This window comes from Leucoraja erinacea, chromosome 5 (assembly GCF_028641065.1).
Source record: "Leucoraja erinacea ecotype New England chromosome 5, Leri_hhj_1, whole genome shotgun sequence".
In the NCBI taxonomy this organism is placed as follows: Eukaryota; Metazoa; Chordata; class Chondrichthyes; order Rajiformes; family Rajidae; genus Leucoraja; species Leucoraja erinaceus.
The window spans coordinates 70,139,757-70,159,334 of NC_073381.1; the positions used below are offsets into that span (position 1 = coordinate 70,139,757).

A 19,578-nucleotide genomic window follows, 5' to 3' on the forward strand; every position below is an offset into this window, starting at 1 on the left:
TGGGTAAAAAAGTGTTTCCTCATCTCAGTCCTAAAGGGCCTACCCCTTATTCCATCTGGTAGCTCTGACATCCACACATCATTGTGCTTCAACAGGCCAGCCAAGTCACACATCACATCCAGCCTCCCAGGCAGCCCAGATCCACTGCAATTCACCCATCTCTGCAACAGGACCACAGTGGATGCCATATCTCTGGCCCTACACACATTCCTGGGACATCTGGATTACAAGGACACCGATGTTAAAATCTTACTTGTTGACTACACTGTAATTCCAGCCATACAACAAGAGATCCAACAGCAGTTCTTCCTGTTGTTATCTGACTTTTTGCTGGATCTCACACGTGCAAGGGATGTATTCCAGATTTTCCAATGCACCTAACTGCGGCACTTATTTAATCTGCACTTTCTCTGTAGCGGTAACACTGTATTCAGCACTCTGTTTATTTTCTCTTTTGCGCTACCTCATGAATAGGATGATTGCATTCATATATAGTAAGATCTGCACTCAAACAGATTTTTTTCACTGTACCTCAGCACATGTACAATAATAAACAATACCAATACCAATCCCTCTTTCCCTAGGAATCCATCAAGTCTACTCCGCCATCCAATCACAGCTGATCTATCTTTCCCGCTCAATGCCATTCTCCTGCCTTCTCCCCATAACCTCCGACACACATGCTAATCAAAAATCTATCTATCTCTGCCTTAAAAATATCCATTGACTTTCTTCCACAGCCTTCTGTGGCAACGAATTCCACAGAGTCACCAACCCTCTCTCTGACTGAAGAAATTCCTCCTCATCTCCTTCCTAAAGAAAATCCTTTAATTCTGAGGCTATGACCTCTGGTCCTAGACTCTCATACTAGTGGAAACATCCTCTCCACATCCCCTCTATCCAAGTCTTTCACTATTCAGTAAGTTTCAATGAGGTCCCCTCTCATTCTTCTAAACTCCAGCGAGTACAGGCCCAGTGCCGTCAAACGTGCATCACATATCAACCCACTTATTACTGGGATCATTTCACGCAAGAAATCCCTGAGATTTCATAACTTTGTTAGCCACAGACAAGTTACCAGATAATCTTCTGGAGGATAGTTAAGATTTAAAGGGGATTTGAAGAGCATGTTTCCAACACAGATGATGGTGGATATATGGAATGAGCTGCCATGGGAGGTGGTAGAGGCTGGTACAATTACAATGTTTAAAATACTTTTAGTTAGGTTCACGGATTGGAAAGAGATGCAGGCCAGATTAACGATATGAACCAATCACAGTCAAATAGGGTTAACATACAGTAGCTAGGCACCTTGGTCGGCATGGACACGTTGGGTCAAATGATTCTTCTTCTACGCTTTATAAGTCTATGAATATATCACAACCAGATTCTCTGTATTTGACAAACATCAGAATTTAAAATCCCTTAAACATACTAATATTGAGTTACAAGGAACCAATTATAGAATTCCTTAAGATCTATTGATAATTAAGCTAATTGAAGAAAGCAATGCGATTACCCAAGAGAACAGACATTAGTTCATGGTAGGAAATCTAATGTGAGTGCAACTAATCACTGGCTCGAGCACTTGTGGGTCCTGTTCACCTCTTCACACAACATAATTTTGTAACAATCATACTGTAATTAAACCACAGATTCAGTCTCATTTATAGCAGTCCTAGAAATCACATTTGAACATTTTGTTTTAATCTAAATACTATTCCATTTGCCTATCTGTCAGTGCCACCCTTGAAGGTGACCTTGAACAACTGTATCTCCCAAAGTTATGATCTCTGTCTTTTAGTTTAGTTTAGTTTAGAGATACAGCGTGGAAACAGGCCCTTCAGCCCACTAATGCTATCCAACTCACATTAGGGACAATTTACGATATTTACTGGCCAATTAACCTACAAACCTGTACGTCAGTGGAGTGTGGGAGGAAACTGGAGATCCCGTAGAAAATCCACGTGGTCACGGGGAGAACGTATAAACACCATACAGACAGCACCCTTAGTCAGGATTGAACCCAGGTCTCTGGTGCAGTAAGGCAGCAACTCTACCACTGAGCCACCCATGTCTGTCTCATTTGTAACTTCTGATTTTAAAATTGGTTATAATGACACAAACCGGGGCACCGTCCTGTATGTGTATGGCTGCCCAGCATGCAGCTGTCCGTTTTTTCACCTCCTTTTTTTATTTTTAGTGAGTTAAAGTGTTTTGATTTTGGAGGTTTAGTCTATTTTATGTGGGAGGTGGGAGGTGAAGGGGGAAACTGCTTCTCCTAGTCCCTACCCAGCGGAGAGGCGACTTTCCTCCGAGCAGCACCTTTGACCCGTCCTCGTGACCTACCATCGGGGTCTGGAGCGGCGTTTCCTGAGGGGACCGGCCAGAACCTCGGCTTCGGTGGCGGCACAGCGCTGGAGTGCTATCGCTGAGCTTGCCCGGGTCGCTGTGATGGAACCGCCGATAAAAACATTGCGGAGCTGCGGGACTGTGGAGGCGCCAGCTGCGGGCGGCGGTGCTGACTTGAACATCGGGAGCCTGGGATCTCTCGCTGAGAACACCAGTGGTGGAGCTCCATCCAGCGTAGCCTGTCGGCTTTGGAAGCTGCGGTCTCGAGTCAGGAAGCGGCCGTTCCAGGTATCCCAAGCCGCTGAGAGGATTCTCCCGACGCCGGAGCACCATCATCCGGTGAGATGGGTCTGGAACATCGGACCTCCGTAAAGGCGACTGCGGAGGCCTCAATAGGCCCGACTATGAGTGGACATGGGATGGGGACTGGACTTTGTGCCTTCCCTCATAATGGGAAACCATTGTGGGGGGATATTTTTATGTTTAAATTTCTTTATTATTGTTATGTTGTATTCTTTTTAATGTGCTACAACGGCAATCCGCATTTCACGACACCAATTGGTGTATATGTCAAATAAAGAACCTTTGAACCATTGTACCTTTGAAGGAATAGTCAGAGAAAGATCAATTGCGATGCAGGACATACCAGGTCTGGTACCATATGAATAAACACTCCCTCCATTTCCCATCCACCTACTCATCCCCTCATCACCAATTATTCCCCTTAAGAGATGTGGTGAGAGTCAGAATCAGTGCATAACTGAGAATCTTTGCTGAATTCCCTCAGGATATCTCGTGCTCTATCTTTGCAGAAACCCAGAAATTATCACAACGTATTAGGGACTGTCTCTAGAAACTTGTCCTCTCTTTCAGCAGTAGGTAAAATACAAGCTTGGGGAAGAAATATATGCAGTCACATTGTTTGCACCAGTGGCCCTCAACAAATGCCAATCTATCACAATAAACGATTCAAATGCTCAGGATTGTAATGGAGGAAAAGAAAGAAGCAACGCTTAAAAATAAAGTAGGCTTATTTTATTGCTTCAACTTGAGATTCACACAAGCAATTAAGTTGGTAGCCTGCAAGTTTAAAATCAATAATTACTTCTGTGGCATCATTACTCTATCGAGGTGATGGATATAAGGATTGATTTTACACATGCAACAGGTCTCACCTCAATATGACAAGAAAATAGACTGATCTCCAAAAATTGCGATAAATTGCTTCAGGTTTTGGGATGTTTTGTTAAGAGCACACATGAGCCCAATTAAGACCTCCATAGGAATGCATGGTAAATGTTGCCATGAACAATTTTCAGTCTTGTTTCTTTTGCAAACACTTTACATATTTGTAATGCCTCTGCTCTTTGAGATCCAGCAACTTAAATAAATGTTGGATTATTTTGGCTTTCCTCGGGGTGCTGCCCAATGAGTGTCTTTCCCTGCATTTACATAATTGCATTAACTTATTTTATGAACTAAATTTTGATTTTAATACTTCATTTATATCCATTTATCCATTTGTTCCCAACTGTTATCAGGCAACTGAACCATCCGACCAACAACTAGAGAGCAGTCCAGAACTACTATCTACCTCATTGGAGACCCTCGGACTATCTTTGATCTGACTTTACTGGACTTTATCTTGCACTCAACGTGATGCATATTATTCCATTTATCATGTATCTGTACACTATGGATGGCTCAATTGGAAATATGAATTGTCTTTCCGCTAACTGGTTAGCACGCAACAAAAGCTTTTCACACAACCTCAGTACACGTGACAATAAACTAACTCAACCATTCCTTTTCAGCCAACACTCTTTCTGCTGCCTGATATTTCCCTTACAGTGACCAATAGCTAATTTGCGTGAGATGCAGGAATTAACAAAATAAATTGCACTGCTTTTGAAATGTTGTGGTCACTCCCATTCTTACCCCTAGAGCCACTCACATAAACTTAAATATGGTGGGTAGGATGGCAAAGTGGATGGCTGGGTCTTAAGGCCTGCCTCTGTGTAGAAATAATCAATGCAATTTCACCTAATTACTTGTGTGAAAAAGCCATCCCCTTCTGCAGAAAAGCAATCGCTGAGTTATTCCACGTCCTCTTTTTCAACCAGAGGGCATATTTCTTAGAAGGATGTTCCTGTCTGTGAAGGTAAAAATGATCAATACATTATATTTATATGCACCATATTTTTTACAAGCAATCACGGAAAATATTTTATATGAAGAAATCTTGTTTGCTTTCTCCATTTGGAAGGGGTCAGAAAAACAAGAAGGCAAAGCACTTTGGGAATGTTGTAGGTTTACCAAAAATCTGGGATGTTATTAACAGCAAATATATATGACCATCTGGGCCATAGGCATGACAACGAAAAAGTTCAATTTTATGAAAAGGTTGCTGTTTAAAAAAAAAAATGAAAAAAATGATATCTGATACCCAGACAGAATTCAGGCATTGGCTGATAAATGGCAAGTGGCATTTGTACCATGGAAGTGCCAGGCAGTGTCAGGCAAACTCTCTCCAACAAGAGAGAGTCTAACTAGTTATCCTTGACATTCAACTGTATTGGTATCACTGAATTTTTCACCAACAATGTCCTGATGGGTCATCATAGATCAGAAATACAAAAAAAAACACTTATTTCTTGCACCAGCAAAATTGCAAATAAGGGCAGTACGGTGGCACAGTGATATAGTTGCTGCCTAACAGCGCCAGAGACCCGGGTGCAATCCTGATTACGGGTGCTGTCTGTACGGAGTTTAAACGTTCTTCCTGCGACTGCATAGGTTTTCCCCCATGCTCCAGTTTCTTGTCAAATTCAAAAGACATACAGGTTTGTAGATGAATTGGGTTTGTTAAAATTGTAAATTGTCCCTATTGCTAGTGTAACGGGGATCGCTGGTCAGCGCCGTCTCCACGCTGTATCACTAAACTAAACTGAAAGAATGAAACAAATCATTTCAGAAGATTTATTTGACCATATTAATGGAGGGAAGAATGTTGGCTAAGGCATTCATGGTGCCATTTCCTTTAAAAATGTCTCATAAGGTCATAAGGCCATAAGGAATAGGAGTAGAACTAGGCCATTCGGTCCATCAAGTCTACTCCGCCATTCAATCATGGTTGATCTATCTCTCCCTCCTAACCCCATTCTCCTGCCTTCTTCCCATAACCTCTGACACCTGTACGAATCAAGAATCTATCTATCTCTGCCTTAAAAATATCCACTGATTTGGCCTCCACAGCCTCCTGAGGCAGCGAATTCCACAGATTCACCACCCTCTGACTAAATAAATTTCTCCTCATCTCTTTCCTAAAATAACGTCCTTTAATTCTGAGGCTATGACCTCTAGTCCTAGACTCTCATAGAAACATAGAAACATAAAAAATAGGTGCAGGAGTAGGTCATTCGGCCCTTCGAGCCTGCACCGCCATTCAATATGATCATGGCTGATCATCCAACTCAGTATCCTGTACCTGCCTTCTCTCCATACCCCCTGATCCCTTTAGCCACAAGGGCCACATCTAACTCCCTCTTAAATATAGCCAATTAACTGGCCTCAACTACCTTCTGTGGCAGAGAATTCCAGAGATTCACCACTCTCTGTGTGAAAAAAGTTTTCCTCATCTCGGTCCTAAAAGATTTCCCCCTTATCCTTAAACTGTGACCCCTTGTTCTGGACTTCCCCAACATCGGGAACAATCTTCCTGCATCTAGCCTGTCCAACCCCTTAAGAATTTTGTAAGTTTCTATAAGATCCCCCCTCAATCTTCTAAATTCTAGCGAGTACAAACCGAGTCTATCCAGTCTTTCTTCATATTAAAGTCCTGACATCCCAGGAATCAGTCTGGTGAACCTTCTCTCTACTCCCTCTATGGCAAGAATGTCTTTCCTCAGATTTGGAGACCAAAACTGTACGCAATACTCCAGGTGTGGTCTCACCAAGACCCTGTACAACTGCAGTAGAACCTCCCTGCTCCTATACTCTCGCACAAGGGGAAACATCCTCTCCACATCCACTCTATCCAAGCCTTTCACTACTACTCTGTCATGACCTTTCACATAGCCTTTCACTATTTCTGTGTCAGAAATGTTTCACAACTCCACAAACTACCTTGTTTTAATTGTTTTCCTAATCAATGCATTGAAGTGTCAGTCTGCAATCTAGTTTTCTAATTAGGAGAGGACCTTCCTCTGTCAGCAAAGAAGAAGAAGTAGAAATGGATGCAACAATAAAACAAATTGTTATTAATCTACGGTCAAGCTAGAGTTGAGAATGAGATGTGGGAGGGACAAGAAGAAATAAATCTCTCTGAAGTCAAAGGCAGCAAAAAAAGTTTAGAATATATACTTCTGGTTTAGAATATATACTTAATGTCCTGTTATGTATTAAAGTAAGCACTCTTTAATTTAGGAGTGACAGCACTACTGACTGGTTCAGGTATGCAATTAGTGACTGCAAAAAGTAGAACAAATTTGTTTACTTAACAAATTAAAAATTGGTTTATTCTGACCCATCTGCTAATGAATTTTGTGTATGATTGAGGAGGTTCCAATTGAGAATGGAGGGCTGCAAGTTGATTAAAGCATTCAGCCATTGCTGTGTGTTTTAATCAGTCCTCTGTCCCCTTTTTAGTATTGAGCTCTACTCAATCACGCACGGTAGCCTTATTAAATATCTGTTCCGCACAGCATGCTTTCAAGAAAATCTTGCTTTATTTTTAAGTTATTGGTATGTGGAATGGGAACTAGTTTACAAAAGGTATTTTTAGTTTTTCAAGGTATCTTTCTTCATAGTTATTATGTTTATGATCTATTAAACAAACATTTGATTTAGAAATGTGATGTGAATGCTTCAGTCCATGGTGGGAATTAATCTTTATATTTATTTCTACAATTCTCATTTTCCTTTCCAATGCAGTTTTAACCTCTGCACCATATGGTTCCTTTGCTGTTGAAAAAGAGTGCAGTTTAGTACTAAATTGTTACGAAATGTGCGAAAAGTGTCTGCAAGAGTTCACACTCCAATTGTTTTTTTTTCATCTATTGAGTATGATTGCAGCAAATGAATAAAAGGATTGAGCAAGTGAGCATTTTTATTTGGAGAACAATTGGGATCTGGAGCACCACCAGAAACAATGGTGGAAACAAATTCCTCATTAGCTTTTACAAGGGACATTTTGAAGTCTAAAGTGTTTAAATGATTCTCAAACCATCTAAATGGAACAGAGAGAATAGCTGCAACATGCCACCTTCTGTAAGAAGCTTTGATTACTTTATAAAAATCATGGTTCTCAATTGGAAGTTGTGTATATTTCTTATTGCTGTGTATTTTGGCGGTCTGATAAACGACTCCTGGGTTTTTCAACGTAACTTTATTCGAAAGTTTAAGTTGCAGCATACAGGTTTAACAGACACATCTGGCCACATCGGTGGTCAGCTCTGAACTAACACGCGCAAGTGAAAAACCGCGCAAAACAAGCAGCCCCTCCCGAGTCACGTGACCGCGGCTTCCGAACGCCGGGTTCGATATCTGCGTGCGCTAGCAGGCGCTGCTACAGTATATTATTGGAGCCTATCTGTAAGGTTCCGCTGGTATAACCTTTGCCTATTATGCTACTAATTTCAATACAGCATGTTATAAATGTTGATGAAGTTAAATGTAAAATTAGTTCAAGGACTAAAATCTATATTAGTAAAACTCTGTTCTTGACCGGTTTTGGCGATCTGTGCTGCGATTTCCGAGAGAACGCCACCACCTACGGCCGTCATTTTTGGCCACCTCGCTCAGAGCCCCCCTCCGCCGTATGTGTGCCGAGGATTTTTCCCGTCGATGAAATATGACAGAGATATTAATGATTTTACAAAATTCCCCATTCTCTCTGCTGCCCGTGCTGGCGGCAGGGGGGATGGACTATAAAACCAGGAAGTGGTGTGCCTCAATTAGTCTGCAAGCTGGAGGAAGGCAGAGGGTCACGTTTCTCTGAGCTGTGAATAAAACTGAACAAATGTCCACACAACTATGAGTAAGTACCCTTAATGTGGTTTGAAAATGAAAATATGGTTAAAGTAAAAAAGCACTGCCTGCAAATGGTTGTTTGGGTTGAAATAAAAAGGCAAGGCACTAACCCTCTCTCCTCTACCCCCCCCCCCCCCCCCCCCTCACCCCCTCTCCTCCCCCTCCCCACCTCCCCCTCCTCAGCACACCCCCCCACTCCCCCCTCCTCCCCCCTCCCCCCCCCTCCCCTCACCTCACCCCCCTCTCAGTCCCCCCTCACCCCCTCTCCTCCTTCCCCCCCTCTCTCCTCTCTCCCCCCTCTCTCTCTCCTCCTCCCTCCCCTCCCCCCTCCCCCTCTCTCCCCCCCCCCCCTCTCTCTTCCCCTCTCTCCTCTCTCCCCTCTCTCCTCTTCCCCCTCCCTCTTCCCCCCCTCCTCTCCCCCCCTCCTCTCCCCCCCCTCCTCCCCCCCCTCTCCTCTCTCCCCCCCTCCTCCTCCACTCTCCCCCCCTCTCCTCTTCGCCCCTCCCTCTCCCCCCTCCTCTTCCCCCCCCCTCTCTCTCCCCCCCCCCTCTCCCCCCCCTCTCCTCTCCCCTCTCCTCTCTCCCCTCCCCCCCTCCCCCCCTCCTCCCCCCCCTCCCCTCTCCCCTCCTCCCCCCTCTCCTCTCTCCCTCCTCTCCCCTCTCCTCCTCTCTCCCCCCTCCCTCTCCTCCCTCTCCTCTCTCCCTCTCCTCTCCCCACCCTCTCCCCCTCTCCTCTTCCCCCTCCCCCCTCTTCCCCCTCTCCTCTCTCCCCCCTCTCCTCTTCCCTCTCCCCCCTCTTTCTTCTCCCCCCCTCTCCTCTTCCCCCTCCCTCTTCCCCCTCCTCTCTTCCCCCCTCTCTCCTCCCTCCCCTCCCTCTCCCCTCCCCCCTCTCCTCTCTCCCCCCTCTCTCCCTCCTTTTCTCTCTCCCCCCTCCTTCTCTCTCCCCCCCTCCTCTCTCCCTCCCTCTTCTCCCCCCTCTCCTTCCCCCTCTCCTCTCCTCTCTCCCTCCCTCTCTCCCCCCTCCCCTCTCCCCCTCTCTCCTCTCTCCCCCCTCTCTCTCCCCTCTCCCTCCCCCTTTTTCTCCCCCCCCTCCCCCCCCACCGTCCCACCCCTAAACGCCCCCCCCACCTCTTCCCTCCACCCTCCCTGCTCCCCTCCCCCCCCCCTCTCTCTCCCCCCCTCCCCCCTCCCCGCCCCTCCCTCCCTCTCCCTCTCTCACTCCCTCACCCTCTCTCTCCCACCCCATCTCTCTCCCCCCCTCTCCCCCCTCTCTCCCCCCTCTCTCTCCCCTCTCTCCCCTCTCCCCCTCCCCCCCCTCCTCTCTCCCTCTCCCCCCCTCTCCCCCCTCCCCCACTCCCCCTCTCCACTCCCCCGTCCCTCCCTCTCCCCCCCACACACCCCCTACCCCCTTCCCTCCACCCCCTCCCCTCCCCCCTCCCCCCTCCCCCCCCTCCCCCTCTCACCCCCTCACTCTCCCCCTCCTCCTCCCCCCTCACCCCACCCACCCTCCTCTTCTCCCTCCACCCTCCCTCTCCCTCTGCCCCCTGTGTTTCTCTCCTCTCCCCCCTTCTCTCCCTGCCGCCTCCTCCCCCCTACAACCGCACGTTGGGGGAACAGACGCAACGGGTCTGCACTTGATCTAGTATATATGTATATTTCTGTTTAATTTGAAGGCATGAATTCTTCTGGTTCTGTTGCAGGAACTATCAGTTTAGGAACTAATCCATTTTGCAGGCACAGAAGGTTCAGCACAGAATGTGCTGTGCAGCAATCAGTGTGCAACAGAGGCGTGCCGCTCCGCATGTGACCCTGTCATTTCTTTGGTTTAATTTTAGTTTAGAAAAGAGATAGAGCGCGGAAACAGACCCTTCAGCTTGTAGAGTCCGTGCCGACCAGCGAATCCTGCACACCAATACTATCTGACACACACTAAGGACAAAATGTGTAGGAAAGAACTGCAGATGGTGGACACAAAATGCTGGAGCAATTGTAAATTGTCCTTAGTGTGTAGACACAAATGCTGGAGCAACTCAGCAGGACAGGCAGCATCTTAGGAGAGAATTCCTTCTTTTCAGAGATGCTGCCTGTCCGGCTGAGTTGCTCCAACATTTTGTGTCTACACACTAAGGACAATTTACAATTATACCATGCCAATAAGCCCACAATCCTGTGCATCTTTGGAGTGTGGGGTGAAACTGGAGATCCCAGAAAAAACCCACGCAGATCGCAGGGAGAACGTACAAAGTCTGTATAGACAGCACCCTTAGTCAGCAACGAACTCGAGCCTCTGGCTCTGTAAAACACAGCAACTCTATCACTGCACCACTGTGCCGTCCATTCTTATTTATTTGTAAACAGAATGTAGCAAGGATGGCCATGTCTTCATGACAATCCTTGCTCAGTTTTCATTGCTCTTTCAACTGAACAGCTTCCTCAGCCATTTCAGAGGATGGATAAAAAATTACCACTATGTCGCCGATCTGATGTTGCATTAAGACCATTCAGGATGAGAATGGAAAATTCGATTCCCTGAATGATATTAGTGAACCAAATGAATTATCACAATGATCTTAATAGCATTGTGGAAAACATAAATGATATATTCTTTTATTCTAGGTGTTTTTAATAAACTGAAATTAAAAAATGTAAGACTACGCAGTCCAAGTTTGCCCACCCAATCCACTACCCTCTTACATTATATTGAGGAAACCTACCTAAAATATAATTACATTACATTACATGCAGATCAGCTGCCTAATGGCAATTTCCAACCGCTATGTGATTCCTTCTGCTCTTGGACACAACAACGACCACTTTTTAACCCAAACTCGCTCATTTCTTTAATTCATATCTCTCTACCTCACCGTCTATATCTCTCATTTCCATCAGTCTGAAGAAACGTCACCTGTCCCTTTTCACCAGAAATGCTGTCTGACCCGCTGAGTTACTCTAGCTTTTTGTGACTAAGAGTTTGTTGATAACACACTTAAAGCTTACATTTTGCTGTAGTGCTCCACATTAAAATGGCCTGCAATTGTTCTTCCTGATTCCAACTCTGCCCACATCCAGATTCAATGGAAGACCAGTCTGCTCTCTCATACAGCCAACGTCTGGTCCCCAGAGTACAGGGCGGCGCGGTGGAGCAGCAGTAGAGTAGGGTTCAATCCTGACTATGGGTGCTTGTCTGTACGGAGTTTGTACGTTCTCCCCATGACCTGCATGGGTTTTCTCCGGGATCTCCGTTTCCCCTCACACTCCAAAGACGTGCAGGTCTGTAGGTTAATTGGCTTGGCATACTTGTAAATTGTCCCTAGTGCAGGATAGTGTTCGTGTACGAGGATCGCAGGTCAGCACGGACATGCTGGGCCAAAGACCCTGTTTCTGCGCCGTCTCTCTAAACTAAACTAAATGAAACTATTACTATAAAGTGAGGTAGTGAGCCAGTGCACTGTGTAGAATGCAGGGTACATCCTCCGATTAAGGCAAGTTTAATCACAAGCCCCCTGTCTTTTCAACTACAAAACAGGAACATTGCCAGAGATTCCTATTACTCTGCCACAGGGAAAAGCAGTTCCTTTCCAGAGAATCCTCAGAGATATCTTCCCACTGTTTCTCAAAAGGTTAAAGATTGGCAGGAGCTTCAGACAAACCCTTCATCTCCAAATGTGAGCAAAAAGCTTTTCAAACCTTCGCTTCTCGTTTTGTCAATGCTTTTTTTTCACAATTCACAGCTTCCCTTGTTTAAACAGTTACAGCACTCAGAACTGTGACTGACACTGAACTGTTCACCTTTTATTGCTAGTCTGCTGTTAGCTCAAACAGAAGTCATAGGTTTGGGGATCAGTCAAACTACTGCTTTTCTCTCCATGTCACACATAGGCAGAAGGGCTGGGCCTCATTAGGCCTCATGAAGTGAGTTTGGCCAAGCCCTAATGAGCTACGTTTGCCTCTGAAACATCTCAGAAAGCACAAACATGAGTCTGAAGAACCAGTCATCCTTCGAAAGGCAGATGGCTTCTAAATCAGTAGGAATTGCCTGAGGTGTTTTTAATGCTGGAAGCTAATTTAAAGGGATCACCACTGCTTTTGCATCTGGCTATAAAAATAATGATCAATGTTAAATCTTTGGCTACTGGATGTTCCCATGCTTGATGAGATATGTCTAATTTCTCCATCACTAATTGAAGGATAGTATTCCTTAGATCAAATGGCTGCTCCTGTCATGATGGCCCAATGCCATATGGAACAAGGAGCAATGGGACCAGTTTTCAGAAGGCACTCTCCAAGAAAACGGAACCTTTATCTTAACTGTAGACATTATCTTTATCTTAACTATAGACATTTGACCCTTCAATGCAGCAGTAGTAAAGTGGTATCTTGTTTAATGAACTTGCTCCAGCACGTCCCCTCTTTCAGTTTGCTTTAACAGTGGCAACAATCACAGAAGTGCTCTGTGTTTAGTTTAATTTAGTTTAGTTTAGTTTAGTTTAGAGATACAGCATGGAAATAGGCTCTTCAGCCCCCCAAATCAACGCCAACCAGCGATCCCCGTACACTAGTGAAATCCAACACACGAGATGTAGTAGCAATGTTACAAAATTTTGAGATTTAAAAAATCAAGTCTGCAATTTATCCCATCAGATAAAGCATAAAAATAAGTTTAATTTGACACCTAATTCACTTTCATATCTTCAGTATTAAAAAAGTTACGGCCATTTTCATACTCGGAAAATAGCTATTGATTTTCCATTGACAACACAAAAGTTGTGATCAAGGACAGTCAAATAGCCATAACTTTAGTAAAAATTGAGAGAACTGAAAGAAATTTTCAGTTATTATAGATTGAAGCATTCTGAAACAAATATGAAACAATCTTACTTGGATGACCTGAAATTAAAGCACATAATTAGTTAGTTACCCATTTAGAGCTAATTCCAAAATTCAATTACTAGATCTAAACATCTATCCATTTCTTAAGAAAAGATTTACATTTTAAATAGCCTAAATGTCCAAATAACATTCACACAAGAATTCACAATATAACATGATTTTTAAATCCAATTGTCATAAATTTATAGGCCAAATGGAAGTGTTTAATACCTGCAAATTAATGGTCATTTAAATCATCTTGCGAGTGGGATTTTGTGGAACGCGCTGGTTTGGAACGTTGCGGTTGCTGTGAATTTGAGCCCCATGTCGGCATGAAAAATACTGCCGGTTCGGATAGGTTCCAAGTCACCTTCTCGCAACTTAAAATTTTGATTAAAGGCATCTTAAGAAGTACTTTTTAATGTAAAAATAAACAGCCTACCTTGCCTTGTCCCCTACGTGAGATCCGTCCCGTTGTCGGCGTTCACGGCTTTAGAAGATGATTTTTCATTTACTCTAACAATTAAATGATCCAGCGCTAATTTTAATAATAAAACGGCAGTCTAAGTGATTTTTCTTTAGCAACTAAACAGACTAACAGAGATCTGAAGACGGGTTTCGGCCCGAAATGTTGCCTATTTCCTTCGCTCAATAGATGCTGCTGCACCCGCTGAGTTTCTCCAGCATTTTTGTGTACCTTCGATTTTCCAGCATCTGCAGTTCCTTCTTAAACAGCCTAACAGAGATCGATTTGAATAGGCTGCAGAAAAATCGCATTTTAAACCCGCCCCCCTCAAAGGCGCCAAAGTCGCGCACACGGGCAGCGACAGAACTGCAGCATCGCTGAAGGTAAGTTTTGTAACATACCTAGATGTAGTGTCTACAATTTCCAATTTTAGTCCAATTTCCAATTTTCAATACCAAGGCTAATTAACCTACAAACCTGTACGTCTTTGGAATGTGGGAGAAAACTGGAGCTCCCGGAAAAAATCTACGCGGTCATGGGGAGAATGTAAAACTCTGTACGGAGAGCAGCTGTAGTCAGGATCGAACTCGGGTCTCTGGTGCTGTAAAGCAGCAACTCTACCACTGCACCACCGTGCCGCCCCGTTCTTGGCCGTTTTAGTAATACTTATTTATACTAGATATGATGTAATATATTATGTTTTAAGCTGCTTGGCATTACCCTCATGTGATACAGACCTACAAATGTAACAGTATATTTCAGTGCAGACAATCAAAATACACTTTAGACTCAGCAGAATGTGACAAAGTCCACTTTCAAAAGTTGAACCAGTTGTGAATTATGATAATGGAATTTTGGCATTCGATATCAAAATACTACCATTCCCCCAAACAACTTTCCTTTTGGAGTATTGCTGTGTAAATTAATCCCCACTGTGGAATAATTAATCAAGCTAAACTTCAGATTGCCTACAAACCTTTCCTCCCTCCAGCCCTAACCTCAACTCCCTCCCCAAATTCTGATAACAACCACATCCCACAGCCTTCCCACCAAGCTCTAATCAACAACAGTATTTCGCAGCCTCCTCCATCTCTGCTCCTCCATCACCAACTCAATCTGCCCCATACCCGCAAGGCCTATTTGCAACCCTCATGTGCCAGCCCTCCTCCCGTCACAACCCAACCCCTATCCCAGATAAGGTCATAAGGAATTGGAGTAGAATTAGCCCAGTAGATTTAATTTTGATTCAGCCCCCATCAAGTCTTCTCCGCCATTCAATCATGGCTGATCTATCTCTCCCTCCTAACCCCATTCTCCTGCCTTCTCCCCATAACCCCTGACATCTGTACTAATCAGGAATCTATCTATCTCTGCCTTAAAAATATCCACTGACTTGGCCTCCACAGCCTTCTGTGGCAGAATTCCACAGATTCGCCACCCTCTGACTAAAGAAATTTCTCATCCTAAAAGAAGATCCTTTAATTCTGAGGCTATGACCTCTAGTCCTAGACACTCCCACTAGTGGAAACATCCTCTCCACATCCACTATCCAAGCCTTTCACTATTCTGTATGTTTCAATGAGGTCCCCCCTCATTCTTCTAAACTTCAGCAAGTGCAGGCACAGTGCTGACAGATGCTCATCATAGGTTACATAGAAACATAGAAAATAGGTGCAAGAGTAGGCCATTCGGCCCTTCGAGCCTGCACCGCCATTCAATATGATCATGGCTGATCATCCAACTCAGTATCCTGTACCTGCCTTCTCACCATACCCCCTGATCCCTTTAGCCACAAGGGCCACATCTAACTCCCTCTTAAATATAGCCAATGAACTGGCTTCAACTACCTTCTGTGGCAGAGAATTCCAGAGATATTCCAGAGGTTAACCTACTCATTCCTGGGATCATTCCTGTAAACCTCCTCTGGACCCTCTCCAGAGCCAGCACATCCTCCATCCGATATGGTGCCCAAAATTGCTCACAATATTCCAAATGCGGCCTTACCAGCGGCATATTTACATTTGTATGCTTCACAATGATCACCTCACATTATACTAAACAAACACTGTCACTTCATCAGAATCAATTTTGTGTCGTTGCTCAGGTATCGGACAACAAAAACACAGCAAATGGCTGCCTTCGGCCTGACTCTGAAGCAAAAGCTGGAACAGTGCTACAATTCAAACTTGTCCTTTGGGGAACATTTGAAAGTGACAAAGGTAAATTTGGACATTTGCAAGCTTTGAAAATGTATTTGTTCTTCAATTGCTCTGATGAATACCAAACTAAATATTTTAGCTTACTATTGGTTTCTCGCAACTGGATGTGACATTGTAATTATTTAGAAAGAGAGTCCCAGTCTGCCCAAAGACAAACAAGGATTGCTGCTAATATCTATGGCATATTAGTTGAATCTCAGGTTGTCACATAGCTGATACTCTGGCGATCCTCAGAATACACAAGTGTTAAAAGTCAGGCAAGCAACCTGAGAAGAGAAGGATGCTAATTATATACAGAAGGGGTACTAATGAAACACTTAACTTTGTGCTTTACTAAACAAATGCATGTTAGCGAAGTGAAGGAGTACTAACCATAAGAGCAGGTGGTTAAGCTGAAAGGTGACAAAGAACAAAGCCCTAACAAGGAACTTTCAAGAACCTGAACATGTTAAGGTAGAAAATTTCAGAGGTTCCCAAAAAAATCTCAGACCATTTTAAAATACATAGGTTGCTCACACCATGGCTGCACAAAATGTCCAGGCCCATTTGGACTATGAAACCATGAACCATTGTTAAAATAGAAAAATGATTTTTATAGCTGCATTTATTCTTTGAAATCAATGGCAAAAACATACCGAACAGAGACACAAAATGCTGGAGTAACTCAGTGGGACAGGCAGCATATCTGGATAGAAGGAATGGGTGATGTTTTGGTCGAGACCCTTCTTCACACTTGCCCTTCACTTTCACTGAGACCTCAGACAAATGAAGAACTTTCTGAGGTAAAGAGTTCTTGTTAGTTCATCTTTATTATTCCACTTTATTTTAATCATGTTATAGAAATAGAAACAAATTTTACTGACCTAGATTCGCAAAATATTTAAACTGTTATAAAAGATTGATTTTAGCAAATAAATGAACAATGGTAAAATTGTCAACTGTCTCTAGTGAGTGTAGGATAGTATTAGTGTGCGGGGATCGCTGGTGAGTGTGGACTCGGCAGGCCGAAGAGCTATATCTCTAAAACTCTAAATCTCCTTAGTCATTCCCTGTAGTTCCATTAATTACCTTTCCCAATTACACACCTAAGTCCTGTATGAAAGCCAGGCATTCTTGTTTTTGGAAAATCAGGCCTGTAATTCATTTTTTGGGGGGTTGCGAACAGTAATAAGACAAAAACAAAAAATCTAATTATTTCTCCAAATCCACCTGCAGCCTATACTTTAATAAATCCAAAGGTGAGTTTACAAATTGCTGTGGTATTGTTTCACCTTTTCCAAAATTAGCATGCCAATATCTCTGCGCAGTAACAATGATTGAGAACTATAAGCTCTGGGACAGGAAAATTCTAATTGTACGGGGTAAAATATATCATGACGATGAAGAAGTGTTCTGTGAAAGTCACTCAAGTACTCAGATGGTTAATTCTGAATATGTTGGCCACTGCTGAGCATTCATCTCCATTGAGCCACGCACTTCAGGAAATCATTCACAACATCAGAACAGCTTTTCAATAAGGACTTTGTGATAGGGAAACATAAATGACAGTATCAGTTTGGACTAATTTATTGAAGCAGTGTTTAAGACACAATGCATGCATTTGTTTACTTCCAATCCCTCTTTTTTTTTTAATTCAGTTCACTTTTTTTTATTTCCACGTTTCAATGCAGTTTTTAAAAAATATAAGTTTCACCTTCCTTGCAATGAGACAATTGAGGAAGAGCAACCAAAGGAAAGCACAGAAGGGATGAAGCAAAAATTGGAGTTAACATTTTGGTGATGTTAATTTACATGGAAATTGGTTAAATACATTATGGGAATGAAATGTGACTATGACCTCTGGATACAGCAGTAAAATCAAGGCTAAATCAGAGAATTCGGGGGGAGCTTCAGGATAATTGACCTGTTGATTGAGATATGCAACATGACATTTGAGATGAATCTCTGGCTGCCATTAGCATCGCATGGATAATTTGCCAACCTTGCATTCTTGCTGAAACACCTTGACCACCTAAAGTGCCTTTCAGGCATTTCAGCACACATTGGGGACGTATTTCTCACCAGTGCAAATGACAAATATTGTTCCTTTTATTGTTTGTATTGTACACCTGCAGGAGGTGGGGCTGCCCACCAAAGGTGTATAATTGGAAATCCATCCTTTCAGTGCCAGTTTGAGAAAGTAGTATTAGTATGGTATGAACATTGAATTCTCCAATTTTGATAACTGCTAACCACCATCGCCGCTTCCATCAACCCTTCCCCTGTCCCCCCCAACTGGATTTGCACCAATTTCTCCCCTCCCCCTGCGCTTACACTAACATTCACTCAAATTTATAATATTACTGGGTCCCTGTCATACGGGAGGCCTGGTCCTCCAACGCAACCCGTTCCCGCAACGCAATATTCCACCACTCATCCATATTGCCCACGGGAGGCCTGGTCCCCCAACACAACCCGTTCCCCAATGCAATATTGAACCACTCACCCATTCCCCCAAAGCAACCCTTTCCCCAACACAATATTCCACCATTCACCCATAGCCCCCAACTGTGCTGGAGCGGCTCATTTCCCCTTATCCCTCTCCTCTTCACCCTCCCTCTTTTAAAACTTTAAAAAATTGACTTTTCACTTTTAAAAATCCAATTGCAGTTGCTGCCAGGACACAGTGTCCTGTGATTTACAACATTGTAACAGGCAGGGCCAGCAAGTGCAATTGGATTTTTTAACTGTGAAAAGTTAAGTCGGCAGTTTATGTAAATGACATCCCATTGTGACGTCATAGCTACTACTGCCACATCAACTTTAAGTGATTTTTCTCAAACTGGATTTTGCAAAGTTTAACATTGTCAATAGCTTGTAAAATATACCATCAATCTGAAGGAAACTTGATACAACACACCACAGGACAATAGTGAGTAAGGTGGTCCAAAAATTGTGGTGCTACCGTGTACCGTTTTAGCGTAATTCAGGCATGACCCACTCACACACAGACACGCACAGAAACAGACAGACTCACAAACAAGATGAGAGTTTTGGTAATATATAGATAGATTTCAGAATTTTGACCTAATCAACACTGTTTTATCTGAGAGACTTGGGGAAGTTGGCGGGGGGGTAAGGGAAATAAAATCATTAGCAGAGCATAAACCCACTATGAGTTCAGTTTGAAAAAAACTGGTATTAGCTAATTCTCAAGCTCATAGACTGACTACCTGTGGGGAGAATATAAGAATAAAATGAATATTTGAAAATTTGAGCAGACTGGACTCTTCAGCATCTGCTTTGTTACATTTGACATATCATTTAAAATGCTTTGCTTAATCTTTAGTTTAAATATTCTGTTATATTTCTTAATATATGATTCCAGTCTAAAGAAATGACATTGCTTTATTTATGAAAATGAAGTAGGGTGAGCTTTACTTTTAGTTAAACAGCAGGAAATTCAATGACAAATGTCAATTTACCACATAGATTACAATACTTCATGAAAGGGGTTCATTGCTATCTTCTCCAGTCAATATCATTGGGCACTAAATCTTTGCCAATGATGCTCATCCATATCAAATGAATAAATAAATTAAATTAATGTGACAATTGGTTTTCAGATTGTGTAAATCTGCCACAGAGGCCTGTGGAGGCCAAG

General features: G+C 43.3%; 1 protein-coding gene across 1 annotated transcript in view; it reads left to right on the forward strand.

Moving 5' to 3' along the window:
- The window catches only part of LOC129697375 (PC3-like endoprotease variant B), a 1,319,937-nt gene that overhangs the window by 1,246,643 nt on the left and 53,716 nt on the right, over nucleotides 1-19,578 (forward strand). Inside the window, exon 20 of the mRNA XM_055635860.1 lies at nucleotides 15,821-15,935. Within this exon, the coding sequence (XP_055491835.1) occupies nucleotides 15,821-15,935 (115 nt within the window). The remainder of the gene's footprint in view (nucleotides 1-15,820; nucleotides 15,936-19,578) is intronic.